The 16349-nt window shown below is 42.3% G+C and overlaps 2 protein-coding genes across 3 annotated transcripts; both read right to left on the bottom strand.

The window, feature by feature from the left end:
- Positions 1-1485: 1485 nt before the first annotated feature.
- On the bottom strand, positions 1486-11408 carry Mapmodulin (acidic leucine-rich nuclear phosphoprotein 32 mapmodulin). Of its 2 annotated transcripts, none has more exons than XM_070665062.1 (8): positions 10842-11408; positions 5021-5164; positions 4818-4937; positions 4619-4731; positions 4423-4529; positions 4273-4343; positions 4018-4105; positions 1486-3837 (listed from the first exon to the last, which is right to left on the bottom strand). In XM_070665062.1, the coding sequence occupies exons 1-8, from the start codon at positions 10887-10889 to the stop codon at positions 3776-3778; spliced, it is 753 nt and encodes a 250-aa protein (XP_070521163.1). In that variant the 5' UTR covers positions 10890-11408; the 3' UTR covers positions 1486-3775. The 2 variants fall into 2 exon arrangements, with proteins under 2 accessions (XP_070521163.1, XP_070521162.1); XM_070665061.1 differs by having other exon boundaries at positions 1486-3840; positions 10842-11404.
- Positions 11409-14717: 3309 nt separating this feature from the next.
- Positions 14718-16328, bottom strand: Rps11 (ribosomal protein S11). The gene is made up of 5 exons (XM_070665060.1): positions 16173-16328; positions 15793-15918; positions 15363-15568; positions 15025-15169; positions 14718-14819 (listed from the first exon to the last, which is right to left on the bottom strand). Exons 1-4 carry the CDS (start codon positions 16182-16184, stop codon positions 15046-15048), a joined length of 468 nt encoding a protein of 155 aa, XP_070521161.1. The 5' UTR covers positions 16185-16328; the 3' UTR covers positions 14718-14819; positions 15025-15045.
- Between the last annotated feature and the right edge of the window lie 21 nt (positions 16329-16349).

Below are 16349 nucleotides of genomic sequence, written 5' to 3'. Positions count from 1 at the left end.
TTTCTATCGAAAGCGAGATATAAAAATACGCGACTTTTCACCGACAACGCTAATTTTCACTCAGATTTCCTTCCAAGCTTTTATGTAATCCCAGCAATGTGCCCGAATAGACGCTTGTATCTGCAAAATAAAAGATGCGTTAGAGATAAGAAATAAGGAATAGGAAATTTATTTCATTTAAATTTGCAAGTTTCAAGGAATATAATTAGAAATAATAAATCTACTCGAGAAATGTTATACGTACTTTATAGGATACATTGCCAAATTTAGAATCAATAAAGTATAATTAGAAACACAAATTACAGATCAGTTACGAAATTATTTTCCTTAAAATATCGTAATTCTTCAGTAATATATACTTTTACTTATATCTATGTATAATCGATTGATGTAGCGAGACTATGCTTGTAATTAAGATGATCGGCGAGTTAGAATAAATATTCATATATATATGTATAAAGAATATTTCCTGAAAAATTATCTAAAAATAACTTATAAGCGAAAATGAAAAACAACAAAGATATTCATATTAATAACGTCGAAAGCACAATAAAAAAGAAAAACAAGAAAAAACAAGTGCAAAAATTAGGTTCACTTGTCAATACATATCGGATACACCATCGTTGATTTGTAAATGGTTTTATTAATAAATTATCTTTTCTTATTTTGTGTGATGAGGATTGCCCGAAAGAAACAAACGTTATGATGGAAATTAATTTTAACAACGGAACAGACAATTCACAGATGTAATATATCTGGTAATAGAGGATGATAGACAAGATTTTTTTCCCCCTTACTTAAATGGTCTATCCAAAATCGCAATTGACAAAAGTGTGTTGTGTACTGCAGGTATAAGTGTACACTCACCATCAGGAATGGCGTTCGTGGTGCTACGAGGACGGTTAGCGTACGTGATCTTGGCGTAGTGTACGTCGAATCTCATACGAAGCACACGCGGAGATGTGTAGCGGAACAACGGTCACCGAGGACTGAGGGGAAAGGAACGCGCTCTACTACTACTCCCCCCCCTCCACGGCGGCCGGTAGAGGAAGTCACGTACGCTAGCCGCCGTCGCCGCTCGTTGTAACAAATGCCATATCTGCTTTTCAGGGTACATTATGTATGTATGTATGTATGTATGTATGTATATATGTATGTATGTATGTATGTATGTCGGAGTATGCCATGAATGTTACGTGTATGTTTTTACACGCGGGATGTGTCGCGGGGCGCGCGGAATGTGTCTCTTTAATTATTTATAATTTAAATTCTTAATTATATTTATAATTTAACGCTTAATCAACGCTTCCGCGCGAGCCGCAATTACAAATTGCAGATTGGAAATTTACAGATTTGGACCTGTACATGTTCACATATACTCATTGTACCTAATATAAATTTGCTTTTAGTCTTGGAAAAATTGGATAAGGCCATAACCAAACTGGCGACAAGGAGGCGCCAGGTCCTCTCGATACTACCGCATAATTATTATTTTCTTCTTTTTTTTTTTTTTTTCTTATAAAACCAATCCTCTCTTTTTTTTTCTCTCTTCGCACTCTCACTCGCCACTGTATCCCACATCCATTCTCACACGATTACGTAGTTAATTGGTTATCCCTGTCCCAGTCTACTTAACGCAGTCTCACCATTAACTACATAGCTGATCCATCCTGCGAGTTCCTTTATCTTGCGCCTGTCTCCTTAAATGTATCTCTTTTTCACATGTTTTCTTTGTCCTTGCCCTAATCTAATTTTGCGTTTCTGACTTTAGTACAATTCAAAAGTGCGAAAGCGCAAGTGTAAATATTTTGTTTCTTAAAATCATACTCGTAATTTAATATTAATCATAATATATCGATGAATCTCCATTACCCCTTTCAACTTCGCACTTCAATATTCATCACGAAATGTATCAGCGCAATGGTAACTTCAGAGACAGAAATTAAAGGTTAATCGTTTGACGCACACGATGTTAACTTTTGTTTCCTTAGTAATTCGTTCCAAAGACTGAGGCCTACATGCAGTTACATACTGTTACGTTGGAAATCACATGATCAAATAACATAATTTACTGTTATATACTTTGGCATACACGAGATGTGTTCTAGAATTATCGTATCTTCTTTTCTTTAAAAATAATAATTATATTATTATATTTTACTTTATGTCTTAATAAAAATTTATTATTTGTCACAAGCTCTTCAATTTTCATTATTAGATATTTAGTGAGTTAAGTAATGTTGAATCTTTATTTAAAATTTTTGCCAAGACGAGACAAAAATATCTTTAACTCAAAGATTTCTTGATATTTAAAATAAGCAAAGTAAAAATTAAAGTATTATTAGTCGCATGATTATAGAATGTAGAAATAAAAGAAAGTACGATAAATCTGTGATGCCTTAGATAGATATACATATAATATATATAAAAAGAAAAAAAAAAAAGAAATTATATAGCTGTACAATTATCTTCAAAAGTGAGAGAAGATTATAAATCGTCATAATGAAATTGAATCTTTTACGTTACATTAGAGCACAACATTTACGCAATGCCCGAGAGTTAATAACAATAATCCTAACAGCCATGCGTCGGGCAGCCGATCGCAATTGTACATAGAATATCTGGAACTTAAAATTTACTAGAAAAAAGTCTAAGTTAAGATAACACCGAGTCCGCGTTTATGTGCAACGCTCGACACGTCAATCGAGATATATCGGAGAATTTTCATGTATTCCACGTACCTGGATAAAAACGGTCTAACTCTCGCTTCTCTGTCGGAATCACGCGATTGAAAACAATAATATTAATATTACGATATTTTCTATTCGCTATCCGTCTCTCGTTGATATCATCGGATACTACTTCCGTAGGAAAGAACGTTCTTGCAAAGAACGCGCACAACTAGCTAACGAACATAGCGACCGCCTCGAATTTCTTTTTTATTTTGTTTTTACGTACTTTTACTTCTCATCCCACCCTCACCGGATATATACGCTCACACGTATACGAGTAACATATATTTCTCTCTTTATTTTCTGTCCCAAAAATCACAGAGGCATATAATGCACCTCGATGTATGGTGTAAACCTGTACAAAAGTTGTTCCTCGTTTACTCTATACTTATTCATGGTACAATAATAATGTATTTAAAATGTAACTTATGTAACCTTATTACTGATTAACGATGACCGCATTCCAGCGTGACCAGCCTTTGGCCGACTGGAGCTAACAGACAAGATGCTCCTTCAAGTGTAAAACTTCGCTATCTTCCCTCAATCTATTTCCGTCTCTTTCGCACGCACATACACACACGCGCGTTCTTTCGTCGCTCTCTCATAATCTCACTCTCGCCCTCTTCTTTTCCCTTTCTCTCACGCTTTCTCTCTTCAATCTTCCCTCCACTCTATACAACACCACACTAATATTCTAACTCTATATACTCTATATAAAATATCGTTAGTATAACTAAAACTGTGCTGTGTCCAGCTGGAATGCAGTCCTATTTTTATGCCATCATTATCCGTTTTCTTCCCAGTTTTCTTCATGCTTTCCATTCACATTTCGCTTCTACTGTACGATACGATAAATCTTTTGCTGTTACACAGACAATCCTCACAGTCAATGATTTACTGATAAATTCATATCACTAACTGTAGTCTGTCATTGGTCGGTCGATTAGTTTGATTCCCAGCTGTTCACTCGGCATCGCAATTATTTTTATTATTTATACGAATTTTACACTCATTCAACAATACCAGAGACAGCCCTCTCCATTTTAAGCGTTCAAATTCTCTCCCGCATCGTCAATTTTTCTCTTCTTTCCTCGAACAGGAGATTCTTCTATACAGAATGTAATAAATTAGATTGTACAAAGATTAAAAAAAAAAAATGGCTTATATGGACGAGCGATATATAAACGAATAGTGTTGTATATTTTAATGAAATAAAATATAAAATTTTTTTTCTATATTTGTATCAACTTATGCTGGATTAAATTTTTATTTTTAAGAATCATACCTTCTTCTTCCTCCTGCTCGTCATCTTCATTGTCCTCGTCGTCATCTTCCTCCTCCTCTTCTCCCATATAATCTTCCTCATCAGTGTCCTGTATCCCCAATATATATATATTATTTAACATTTTTCATTACATGCAACTAAAAATCACCTACTGGTATGTAAATAAATTATAGCTTTTGTCTTAATCTTAAATATTTTATCAAGTACGTTCCCATATAAAATTATCGCTTGTATAAAAATGAGCAATTAACTTACAATCTTATCCTTGTAAACAATATCTAATCCTGGGTCATCGTCTAAAAACTCCTCGTCTTCTTCATCTGAAACTATATTTCAATATATATATTTATAAATTCCAACTTAATTAAATTTAATGTAAAATTATTAATTAAACTCTTAACCTACCTTCTTCACTGTCATCTTCATTGCCAACTCCTTCACCATCTTCATTTCCATTGACTTCGTCATCCTCCCCTTCGCTATCGTCAACTTCGCGATCCTCAGCATCATATCTAAATTCACAGACAAAATATAAATCAGCTATTTGACAAAATACAAATGTATAAAGTAATAAAGAAAACGTAATAATGCAATTTCATACCCGTCCAGATATCGCAGACTGGGAATAAGATTGAAGACTTTTTCCCTATAATTATCCAAATTTGTCACTGCGTTATTGAATAGATCCAGGCTCTTTAAGTTTTTAAACTCCTTCTGAAATACGGACAGGGGCTTCGTATTACTGATTTTACTTGGCAACAAATAGATTCCAGCTTACTGTGACAAGCGTAAAAACTTACCAATGGTTGTAGTGCGTCGAGATCTTTGATCTTGTTTCCACTCAGATTAAGATGAGTCAACTTGGGACTCGAATCAAGCAGGTTTAACCCACCCGAAATTCGATTGTCACTCAACTCCAACTGCACAATACAAAGACAATTGTTAACATTATTTTACTAAATCATGATTAGCTACTTTGCGATAAGCAGATAAATATATATACCTTCTTAAGACTGGGTAACTTTGGGAAGCCTTTTAGACTGGTAAGACCCACATTGATAAGACTTAATGATTCCAGAGCACTGAATTCATTTGTCAAGCCCACAATTTGCGTACTCCGGCAATTATCAAGAACAAGTTCTTTGATCTGTAACAATTACATAAATGATCATTATTATACATCAAATTCAGAAAACTTTATTGCATTACGCAATTTCTTAATTAATATCAATTCCAAAGAGAAAAAATACCAAGATATAATTTTTTTTAATGTAATTAAAATATGAAATTAATCGTAATCATGCGAGGACGTCGATATATCCTAAAAATAATTGCAAAGCGAGGGTAGATTGACTCAAGAAATTGAGTTCAAATTGAGATTGTAATCAGGTTCGCGCGGCCGTGAAAATCTGGGACGCATTTTCCGTTTACGAAGAAGACGGCTCGCGGGTGACGAGCGGTCGCTGTCGCGGTCGCGGTCGCGGTCGAAAAAGTCGTCCTCCGCTAAAATTCAAACGAGCGATAAGCTTTCGCGGGAGATGGGCTATTTTATTGATCGGAGAAAGAGAAAGGCCAGAGGGTGAGAGAGCGGGACCGGATGGGAGGACAGAGAAGGCGCGGGCAGAGTCGGGAAGGGCGAGGGAGATGGACAGGGGGAAAGGGCGGTGGAGGGCGCGAGGTGAAGCGGCGTGACGGTAAACGGAGTGCATGCCGCGTCTTGTTTAGCGGCGTCGGAAAAGCCGGCGAGCGACAAGCACGGACTGCGGCACGCGACGAGTACGAGAGGTGGGGTTAGATCCAACAAGAGGAGGAAAGGAGCGAAGGGTGGTCATCATCGATACCGGATGCTTTGGTACCGGAAGTATCGATGCTTTCACATAACGTTATCGCACGCGTGATGTAATGAGGCAAGGTACAACATCTCCGCCGGACGTATTCGTTTCTACCGTGCAGTAAACGGCCGATCGCAAAAAAAAAAAAAAAAAAAAAAGCGAAATTATCTAATATTTTATGCATGTGCTTTACACGATCAAGTCAGTTACACGTTATCTCGATGTGGCATCCAACCGCGGTGGTAACGTCACGAGGTGTCATAAGAGCGGATCAATGACAATCGCGGATCAAGGAAGCCGAGAAGACGCATACGTTAAGTCGTGGAGATCAGGTTGTCCGACAAAGTTTTGAAGCTACCCCGAAATTACCCCGTAACACAAATCCGGCTTGTAATCTCGCGGTTACGCAACTCTACACGAGTTTTATTATTATCGCTGGAGAATTGTATTTTCGTCTCGCACCCACGAACGGCGCGAGATACCGTTCTTCTGGGTTTATTTCTAAATCCGCATGACGTGACGGTGGATTTGAATGTAGGGCATCCTGTGACCGCGTCGTAAGGATCGAAGTCTCAATTTCAAAACTTGTCGCTCTCATAAGAGCGTCCGGGTAACACGGTGCTGTTGCGCTCAAGATGCATTAAAAATGGGTCTAACGCGGAGCGGACCAAGTTTCAGAATTGTAAATACGCTAAAAGCTGCCTACGATTATAACCGGGGCATAAACTTGTCGGCCGATTCGACTCATTTAAGAACAAATAAGGCATAACGATAAGGATATTTGACCCAGTTTTCTTATTTAATATAGAAGCACCTGCGACTCGTCTTGATACAAAATTTACACCGCCTACGCATAGAGTTATTAACATCGCAACGCATGAATTTAGATGACTTATCGGAATATCCTTCGAATATACATAAATTTACGTCTCGAACCATTAATATGTATGCGCTCTTAACTTCGTAGGAAACCGCGTATTTAAGACTGCGAATTACAAGCGGAACAATCGATCGGTCAGTTTAAGTCATTCATCGTTAAATGGCCAAATAATTGTTTCCGATTCGTAATTTCCAGCGCACGTTTTCACATCGTTTCGAGGTAAGTGCGAGAAGAGAAATTCTATCTAAACGTGATGCGACAAGTCTGAACCTGCCCGTGCGCCACACCCTACCTACGGGGTTTGTGAACGCCTACGCGTGCACAGAGAGACGCGATCGCGCGCGATGATGCACCTGAGAAAGTCGGGCGACACCGGCTGACATCGGCCGAGCAAAGCAGCTCGATTCGGTCCGGCGACGCGACGTGACGTGATGTTACGTTACGTCGCGTCGCGTCGCGTCCACCGCGGTGGGAAAAAAACGTTTTTTGTCCGCGCCGTGGCCGCGCGCGCGCGCATGTTGTTCGGCGGCGGAGGATCAGCCGGCGGACAGTGGACTCGTCCAAGATGGTTGCGATTGGCGACGCGTCACGGGAACGCGATCCGGCGCGCACCGCAAAGTTTCGTGCCCACGCGCGCGGCGCGGCGCGGCGCGCGCGTGGATATGAGGAGCGACGACGAGTCGACGTCGCGACGCGCGGTGGAGAGGCGTCCCGGTGCCGCGTCGTACGGTTGTAATGGCGACGTCCAGGTTACCGCGTGCACGCGCTTCGTTCATGGCGGCGGTCTCGCACACGCGCGTCTTTAGTTGCATTTACATAACACGATCGCTGCTGGACGCGCGCGCAGCACGCTTTTTCACTCGGCGGCGGCCGGTGGCGACGCCTCGATGCTAAAAAATACATTAATCGGGTAAACATATGTTGCGTTAACGCCACACGCGTATCACGTAACAATCTCTCTCTATCATCTGTGATAACGCTACGCGTCGCGAGAAAATACGGGAGCCTGCATTGGGTACATGGGCCGATAGTTACGCGCTGCCTGCCCTTTCAGACAAAATTAGACTTTCGTTTAATAATTTTGATTTAATTTCTGACGTAAGTCACGAGACATCTTTCTCAAATCGAGGACTTTCTCCGTTAAATGCGTCATCACGATCGTCATCGCGCCAGCAAGTGTCATATACACTTTAACACGTATCGACGACAAAATGTCAATAGGTATAGAGTCGTGAAAGAGCGACGGTTCAAGCCAATATTTTCAGACTGACCAAATGCACGGAATACTGTTAGTAAGGTTCAATATATCGTTACAAGATTCTGGCCAAAATGTAAGTTTTGACGCTCGCTACGCGAGAAAGGCGCAACACCTCGTGCGGCCTTTTTATGCCGATCGATGTCGCAAATTGCAGAGATCCCTGGGAACGATTATTATCACTCTGCACTGTCATGCCCTTGTTTTATCATAACCAAGATCGGGTCTCAAAAAAAAAAAAAAGTTTTGTAAAAGTTTCACGCCTGTTAAAATTACATAAACGACAAAGAAAAAATATACAAAGTTCTAAGTTTACAATTTTAAAATAATTTAAAATATCCATTTAATTTTTTTTTTCTTCTACATTACAGATTTAATTGGCAGAAGGAAACGATAGGACGAATATAATGCTTCAAGTTCGACTCTTTGGAGCGAAGTTTCGACACACCGACTTGTAACTCTAATCGCGTGAAAATTATACCGAAATTTCATAAGTCATTTCTGTTAATTGCCATTTAATGGTGCCGGGATATTCGTCACAAAATTCGACCGGGGACGATTATTATTCGGTTCTTTGTACAACGGCGTTTAATTAATGGACACGATCGTAACCGTCAATGGAGAATTTGACGAGCCCGCGGTGAAATCCGTGGAAAATCCATTATCCAAGTATTTCGCTGATTAACTCTAATCACATTTATGGCACGGCATCGGCGCCCTGTCTCTCAATTACATTCAGCCACCGTTAACACTCGTGTACACGAACGGTTGGTGGACATTCAAATGAATTGATTTAATTTCACAAATTCGTTCTAAAAATATACATCTATCCCGCGGACCGACTTGATCTAATTAACTTATCTCCGCGGCGTCACGATTTACGTTTCGCGCATTTCAACCACCGGGCATTACATACGCGCCGTCCAACTGGATTACGTAATTCGGTGTGCCGATCTCAGCAGATTGATTTCCGAGCAAGAACAAGCGGTACAAATTAAACTGGGAACGGACGGCGCGGTTTTTCACACAATGGCGCAAAGTGATTCATTCCTCGAGCATTCTCAGATTGATATTTATTCGAATATATAAATTTTACAATTTATGTGAGTTTCGCCGCTAATTTTCCTCGCGGAAGGTCAGCATAAAAAATTTAAAAAAAAAAAAAAAAAAAAGAAAGATAATAAAATTAAAAAAAAATAATTAAGAGACGCTTGTTAATTCAGGCTCATGGTCACGGAGCGGGCAATTAGGCTCGAATCAATCTCGCGTTCGGGTGATAGCCCGTTCGCATATGTGCGCCGAATACGTTAAGGGGTCGACAAACGACGCTGAAGGGATAATTCCAGCAGCGATTACGCGCGTCTCGTGCACACGGCAATCTTAAATGAAAACTGCACCCGATACATGTATACGCCGCGTGGTTTGACGACGCCGATACGGTTTATCGCGAGAAGTTAAATTGCGCGATACGGGACACCGCGGGCTCATTAGCGCGCTCGCGAGAACGACGTCGTGGCCGAGGGAAACGAATCCATCTTCATTTATATTAGAGCCAGCGCTATCATCCGGAAGGAGGTGGAGAGTCGGCCTCTCGATCAATCGTGTCCGCGGGTAAAGTCGGCCGACGACGACGAGAATCCACCATTAATCACGCAGCGCGCACGGAGAAGCGGCCGGTGTCGCGCCGCCAGAGAGAGAAAGAGAGAGACGCGCGTGCCTTTCTTCCCGCTTTCCACGCCACCGGAAAAATGGTAACTCCTCGAGGTTCCGCGTGCGTGCGTGTCCGTGTCGTATATGTGTCCGCGCGCGCGCGCGCGGCAACGTAACGAAACGCGAAGGCGAAATGTCTCCGGTGTCAGGACGATAAGAGAGAGCTCGAGCGAGCGAGCGAGCGTTGAACAAGAAGCGAAGTACCATTTTATTTCGGCCGCGACACCGATCGACGCCGCGGGATCACTTCCGCGGGCGGGGAGGCGGCGATCGCGCTGGCCGACACGCCGCCGACAGCAACAAAGCGAAATGAAGCGTAGTCGCGCAGGCTAATCGAGTGGGAAGGACGGAAGGAAATGGAGTAGTCCGCGAGACGGAAAGCGTCGGAAACCGCGCCACGTTTTTCCCTTCATTTTTTTAATTAATTTATCGCTGGCGAAAGGCAGAGAGAGCGGAGGCGCGCGGAAGAGAAAAAGAGAGAGGGAGCGATAAGTTTCCTCGTTGAAGCGCCATGCCCGTTGCTCGTTCGCGGCCATACATCGTCGGTGCGTGCATATGCCGTCCCCCGGCGACGAGGTCGACCACGCGGTCGGCAACGAAATTCCGCTCGGACGAGAAAGGACGCGCGAAAGAGAAGAACGGACAGACGGAAGTGTAGCCGAAGCGGCGTGCCACATTACCGAGTGCGGGCTCGTTACGTCGCCTCTGGAGCGTCGAGGCAACACGGCGACGATTCCGTCCTTCGTCCTCCCCTCCCTTCTCTTCCTATCTTTCGCGGGGACGACGAAGAACGCCACGATTTAACCCACTCGTACCCCGCGTCCGCAGGTTCCACGAGATTCCCGAAACGGCTGATGACGACGAGGGACGCGACGGCACGCGGCCGAGATTCCGCGACGCACGACGTGCGCCGTGAACGCGCACGTTGGTCCACCGTTGCCCGCGTAATAAAGAGGCGCGTGCGAAAACGCGGAGAGCGTTCGAGACCCCGCACGTCGAAGAGCACACGTAGACTTACACGCGAGCGCGAACGCGAGCGCGCGCGGGATAGGAGGACAGGAGAGGAAAGTGCGACGGCGAGATGCAGATTGAAAGTATAGGCGGGCGAAGCAAGCGTAGGAAAAGAAAATCTAAAAGTTTTACTTACGTCGCCGGGCTTCTTTCCCCGCTTCTCAAGTTCTATCCGCTTCTCCATGGCCGGCAGGCAATCGGTCCCCGCGATCCGTTCGTTCTCGCTTCACTCCGTACGCGCACGTATCGCCGTTCGTCTCTTCCTCCTCTTCCTCACCTCCGCCGCCTCCTCTGCGTCGCAACACCGACTCCACGTCCCAGCAACCTTGCTCTCGCTCTCGCTCTCTTCCTCTTGATCTTCTCCTCGCTCTCTCGTGGGGGGCCGGGAATATAATATGACGGACGGACACAGCCAAACCAACACGGTTGGTCACCGGACAGTGCGCGGACGGCGAATGCCACTCGAAACGTTCCTGCTGCAGTGCGTAGCGTGCCCGCTCGACGTGCGTGTGCGTGTGCGTCGCGCGTTTTCCCCGGTGGCGTGCACGGAGGACGCGCAGGGAGCGAGAGAAAACACCTTTCGGCACCACCGCGGTTCGATTCCGGTCCGTAAGCCCTTTACGCGTCGCGTCTCTACGTGTCTCTACGCTCGCCGACTCGCCGGACTTGTGTGGCGGTGTCCTCTCCTCTCCTCTCCTCGCCGCGTTTCTCTCACCTCTCTCGCTCTCTCCTCCCTCCCCGGCTCGGACTCTCGTTCCCTTCTCCGCCTGTCCTCCGCTACCGCCGCACGCAACACAACACAAGCCGCCACCGGAGGCGGGAAACGAGACACATGTCTGGCACTACTTTCGAAGCGGCCAATCCGAATACCCGGCGCAGAACCGCCACCCGCCACCTGGCGGCTGTCGCGTCGCCGCTCGCCGTCGGAGCGCGCCACCCTCCGCCGCGTTCGAACATGGCCGTCACCTAACGCCACTGGCGTCGCCCGTCTTCGCTACGAGTAATTTACGATTTCGAGGCCGCCTGCCTCGGCACTTGCCTTGCCTGCTTACTTTTTGACAATGGCCCACGAGCCTCGATATCGTCGAGCCGATTGCCTCGCGCAACACTCGTTAAAAATGCATATCAGATCGATTTAAAAATAATATCAATTAACAATGCCAATATTGTTCCGAATAAGAGATAGTCCTTTTCAAAACTTTCTGCAACTCCAAGTTGAAAGTTTTTTTGGATGCTGCATTCGAATGCGTTATTGATCAAGTGATCGGAGATTTAGAATTCTCAGCACGTGCAATCGCGCTGTAAGTTGATTCAAGGGTCGAGGTATCGGTAAATACGTTCTTCGGAGCTTCATTTATCCCGAGAGAAAGAATCATATAAAAATGAGCATCGTGACGGTCTTGGCGAGCCAGATTGAAATCTTCACGTCGTGATTAAATAAAGAGTTCGCGTAGCTGAAACAGAAACAGAACCCAGCGACGTTACAATTGCGTCACTCGTGCACGATAAATCAGCCACCTGCCTCTTCAACCTAATTACCCACGGACTCACCTAATAAATTATTACGCGGGCTAGAAATCTCTCGGTTCGCGACGGGAAAGCAACATAGCCGCTGGCGAGTAACGTGTTGACGCGAGCGAAAGATCGAGTTCTCAAATTTCCGTCAATATCGAGTCGTAGAGGCGCAATCTTATCGCGCTTTACGTATCGTTTCCAGGTAAAAGCGCCCGAAGGAAAGCGGACACCCGCTCGCGTCTTTCGACGCTCGGACGGCGCGCACGTTGGAAGAGTTCTCATGCGGAACTCCGCCAGGAGCTGGGGCGGAGGCTGGGCCTCGTCCAAGCCTCGCGGGGCCGAGATCGTCGCACGCGCTCTTACCAAGCCTCCGGGAGAAGATCCCGGCGCGATACGCGCCACGCCGCTCGTGGCGATTCGCCACGCTGCGGGTGTCGGACACCGGCGAAAGGTTGAGATCAATATGCGCCCATTGATTGCACCGTGGCTGCCTGCGCTGTCGCGTCCGCCTTGCCGGCGCTGAGAAGCCGCGACGTGCTTCGACTCATTCAACGTCGAAAGCTACGGCCGGATTTTTCATCAACCGACGGGCAGGAATCGCGCCGATATACCTTTTCTCGCCAATATTTCACAAGACACGATTCGTAGCATGGCCGGCGTCTTTTATCTAATTTGTCCAAGTCAATTACCCAGCTGGGAGTCTTTTTCGCAAAGAGTACCGTACGAGAAATTATTACGAGCATTGTTCGCGAATCGGATCTCCTTCCGATCGACTTCACGGAGAAATCACGCTTTTGTGAAAAGCGACCAGCCCGCGGTCGGATTCTGTGCAAGCTCGCGCGGCTCGTTAAATCAAAATCTCTCAGGTTAACGAGCTCAATTATTGCGCGGCCGTTACGCGCTCCAACAGTTAACACGTCAGTTCTAAAGGGATGTTATTTATACGCGTAACGAGGACCTTAATACTACGCATTACTAGATTCGACTGTGCGCAGCAGAGAAACGATTTAATCACGTCATTATCGCCGCACGATAGAAATGATTTATCGGTCGTCTAATCACTCTATTGATCTCACGAATAAGAAACACGATTCGACGAATAAAGAGTTTAGGGATTAAAATAGTCGAGCGACGTTAACGCGTTCGAATGTAAAACAACGAACATTACGTAACGTCTGTCAAATTTTCCGAAATATGCACGATGCAATTTTAATTATTAATTATCGGACAGTCTTCGTATAATCACGCTTTTCTTTTTCGCACGCAGAAAAGTTAATTTCTCGGACGACCTCGACATCATTCGCAAGGTAGAGATTTCCTCTTAAGAGTTAGACGCATTTTCATATTTAGCTTTTGGCTGCAAGCTCTTTCCGTTTGTTGGAGATACGTGTCACACGACGAGCCAAGCGAACGCGTGCAACAATAATTCCGCGTCCATTCATGAAACTAATTTTCCTTCGCGCGCGGGTATCCAGCCTGATCGCGCCGACGATTGACCTGAGAAATGAGCAAATACGTGCACGCTAATGGAGATCGTTGCTTAGCCGAGCATGGATTACACGCGTGTCGTCGTATTTGTGCGGCCAATCAAATTACGCAGCTATAAATAGATACCGCCGTGTTACTTTCTTCAATCTCTGTCTTTCCTCCTGCGCCGTAGTTTTACCTTGCTATTCGCGTCCAGCTTTAAGATTTTATTTTTACGCCGTTGTCGTAAGAATGGCTCGACACACATTTTCATAGATTAATTGGACTATCATGTACATGCGCATACGAATCTCCGAGATACTTTCTTATATCCTACAATGTATCCAGTCTGGTTTGGAATATTATCACTTTAATTTTTTTTCTACACACCTGTAAGTTTAATAATATTTAAAGTTAAATTAAATAAATGTTACCAAAAATATGAAATTACCTGTGATATAAATGATTTAAAGAGAATCTCTTATTAAAATTGTACTTTCTTATCTTATTTTTGTGTCATATACGTTAAGATGTAAAATCTGTTTTTTGTATCGAGTCAGAACTTTTTACTGAAATTATAATTATTATATATTATTAATGAATATTAATATTAATTAATGTAGAAAATATTTAAGTAAATGTGTGTTTTTATAACTTAAGTTAAGACTTGTATCTTTGCGATTGGATATACATAACTTTAATATTACAAATCATTAAATTGTATGGAATATGTATCAGTTACACAACACACATACATTCATTTTGTACTCCGTACTTGGTAAAAATTATTAAAATATATTTTTAAAAACTCAAAATGTTGTAATTTATTTATATATATGATTTGTAATCTAATAGCGACATTGATGGAAATAATCTTTAAGTATAAAATGTACATTTCTGAAATATACTTAAAACATATAATAAAAAAGTGATATATGAAAAATATATGCTGTGAAATATGAAAAGAAAATTATCTTTAACTGTGTTATGCTTTAGAATTATGGAAATATTAAAATACTTAAATTACATATATTTTTTATAGAAATTTTATTTATTTTGTCAGATTTCGTTTATGTAAAGTACATTAGTTGTAAAATGTTTACCTTATTTTTGAAATCTCCCAAAATCAATCCTGTAATAATTAATACAGTATAATTAGATATAGCATGATATAATTTTTTTGTATTTAAAAAATTAAATACAAAAATAATCAGTATAAAAATTTAAATAATAACTCGTCAATATGTTATCGGAAGACCGTCGTAATTTTTATCATCATTTGTGTTTAATTGTGACATATGTGCAAAATAATAAAACAAATAATAAATATTACAAACCATTGTTGGAAAGATAGATGTTTAAAACTTCTTGAAGCTTTTCTTAGATTTTGTTCCTTTCGAAACTTTTAGAACATTAAATCTCACTGTCTTACTCAAAGGTCTGCATTCCCCAATAGTAACTACATCGCCAATTTCTACATCTCTGAAATATAACACATAATCCATAAAGATTAATAATAATTAACCACTAATTCTTTTTCAATAATGTTATTTTATAACTCAGAAAAAATAATTCTTCAAAACATTTATCAGTAGACCATCGTGAAATATCATCATAAAATTAAATGTAAAATATATATTTAAAGATTTTTAGAATAATAAAAAATTGTTTATACCTGAAACAAGGGCTGAGATGGACACTCATATTGCGATGACGCTTCTCAAACCGGTTGTATTTTCTAATGTAATGCAGATAATCCCTGCGTATAACTATAGTACGTTGCATTTTCATCTTTTGCACAACACCAGTGAGAATGCGCCCTCTAATCGATACATTGCCAGTAAATGGGCATTTCTTGTCAATGTATGTTCCTTCTAGAGCCTGCAAATATTAAAACAATAATATAGAATATATGTTATAAATATCTTAATAAAAAATTTATATAGAAGCCATCAGCAAAAACATGTGAGAATATATTATGTACTTCAATATAACTTCAGAAGACCGTCGTTTTTTCATCATTATACTTTTGTACAAAAGAATAGATCAATTTAGTAGCATCAATTCGCTCGTCAGTTACTGAGAGATAAAAACTTTGCACTTACTTCGCGAGGTGTCTTGAAACCGAGCCCGACATTGCGGCTATATCTCATAGGCTTCCTGCGCTTCGGGCCCAGACCTTTCTTTCGATTAAGAAAGATCGTGGGTTGCTTCTGAAACGCACGCTCGCTCTGCAACAAATAAAATCCTGAGAATTATATATTCACTACAAAGACAGTCTTGGTTTCCTTGGAACACGCGGCGACTTAACCACGTGTTCCACCAACAAACGTTGACCACCCGAACCGGTTCTACCATTGTGCTCTCGCTTTTTGCACACAATTATCCTTAACGTTAATCATCACGAAAACACCAAGTTTCATAGAATAATGCCGCGATACGCCTAAAAATATATTTATTTATAATCGCGGTGCCGAAAACGTACCTGATCAGCCATTTTGTTCGTCTGAAAGACCGATGTGAAACGGAAGAGCGAACACTGCGAGCAGGCCGAGCAACTCAGGAAGTTATAATGCAACCAACATAAGCAATATATATTCACTATTGCCTTCTCGGCTGCCGAGTACGGGGGTAAATAGGTAGTGGTAAGGCGCGTTTTATA

The sequence above is a fragment of the Cardiocondyla obscurior genome, linkage group LG13, assembly GCF_019399895.1.
Source record: "Cardiocondyla obscurior isolate alpha-2009 linkage group LG13, Cobs3.1, whole genome shotgun sequence".
Lineage (NCBI taxonomy): Eukaryota > Metazoa > Arthropoda > Insecta > Hymenoptera > Formicidae > Cardiocondyla > Cardiocondyla obscurior.
The sequence above is the reverse complement of the archived record's forward strand: the minus strand, read 5'-3'. Positions and strand labels throughout refer to the sequence as shown.

Coding starts and splice junctions, on each gene's coding strand:
- Mapmodulin (XM_070665061.1), bottom strand. CDS start 10,889: ATGGAGAAGCGGATAGAACTTGAGAAGCGGGGAAAGAAGCCCGGCGAC. Junction 4,530..4,618: donor AGTCTGCGATATCTGGACGG/GTATGAAATTGC, acceptor CTGTGAATTTAG/ATATGATGCTGAGGATCGCG. Junction 4,344..4,422: donor TGAAGATGACAGTGAAGAAG/GTAGGTTAAGAG, acceptor ATTGAAATATAG/TTTCAGATGAAGAAGACGAG.
- Rps11 (XM_070665060.1), bottom strand. Junction 15,569..15,792: donor GTTTCAAGACACCTCGCGAA/GTAAGTGCAAAG, acceptor TAATATTTGCAG/GCTCTAGAAGGAACATACAT. Junction 15,170..15,362: donor CATCTCAGCCCTTGTTTCAG/GTATAAACAATT, acceptor GTTATATTTCAG/AGATGTAGAAATTGGCGATG.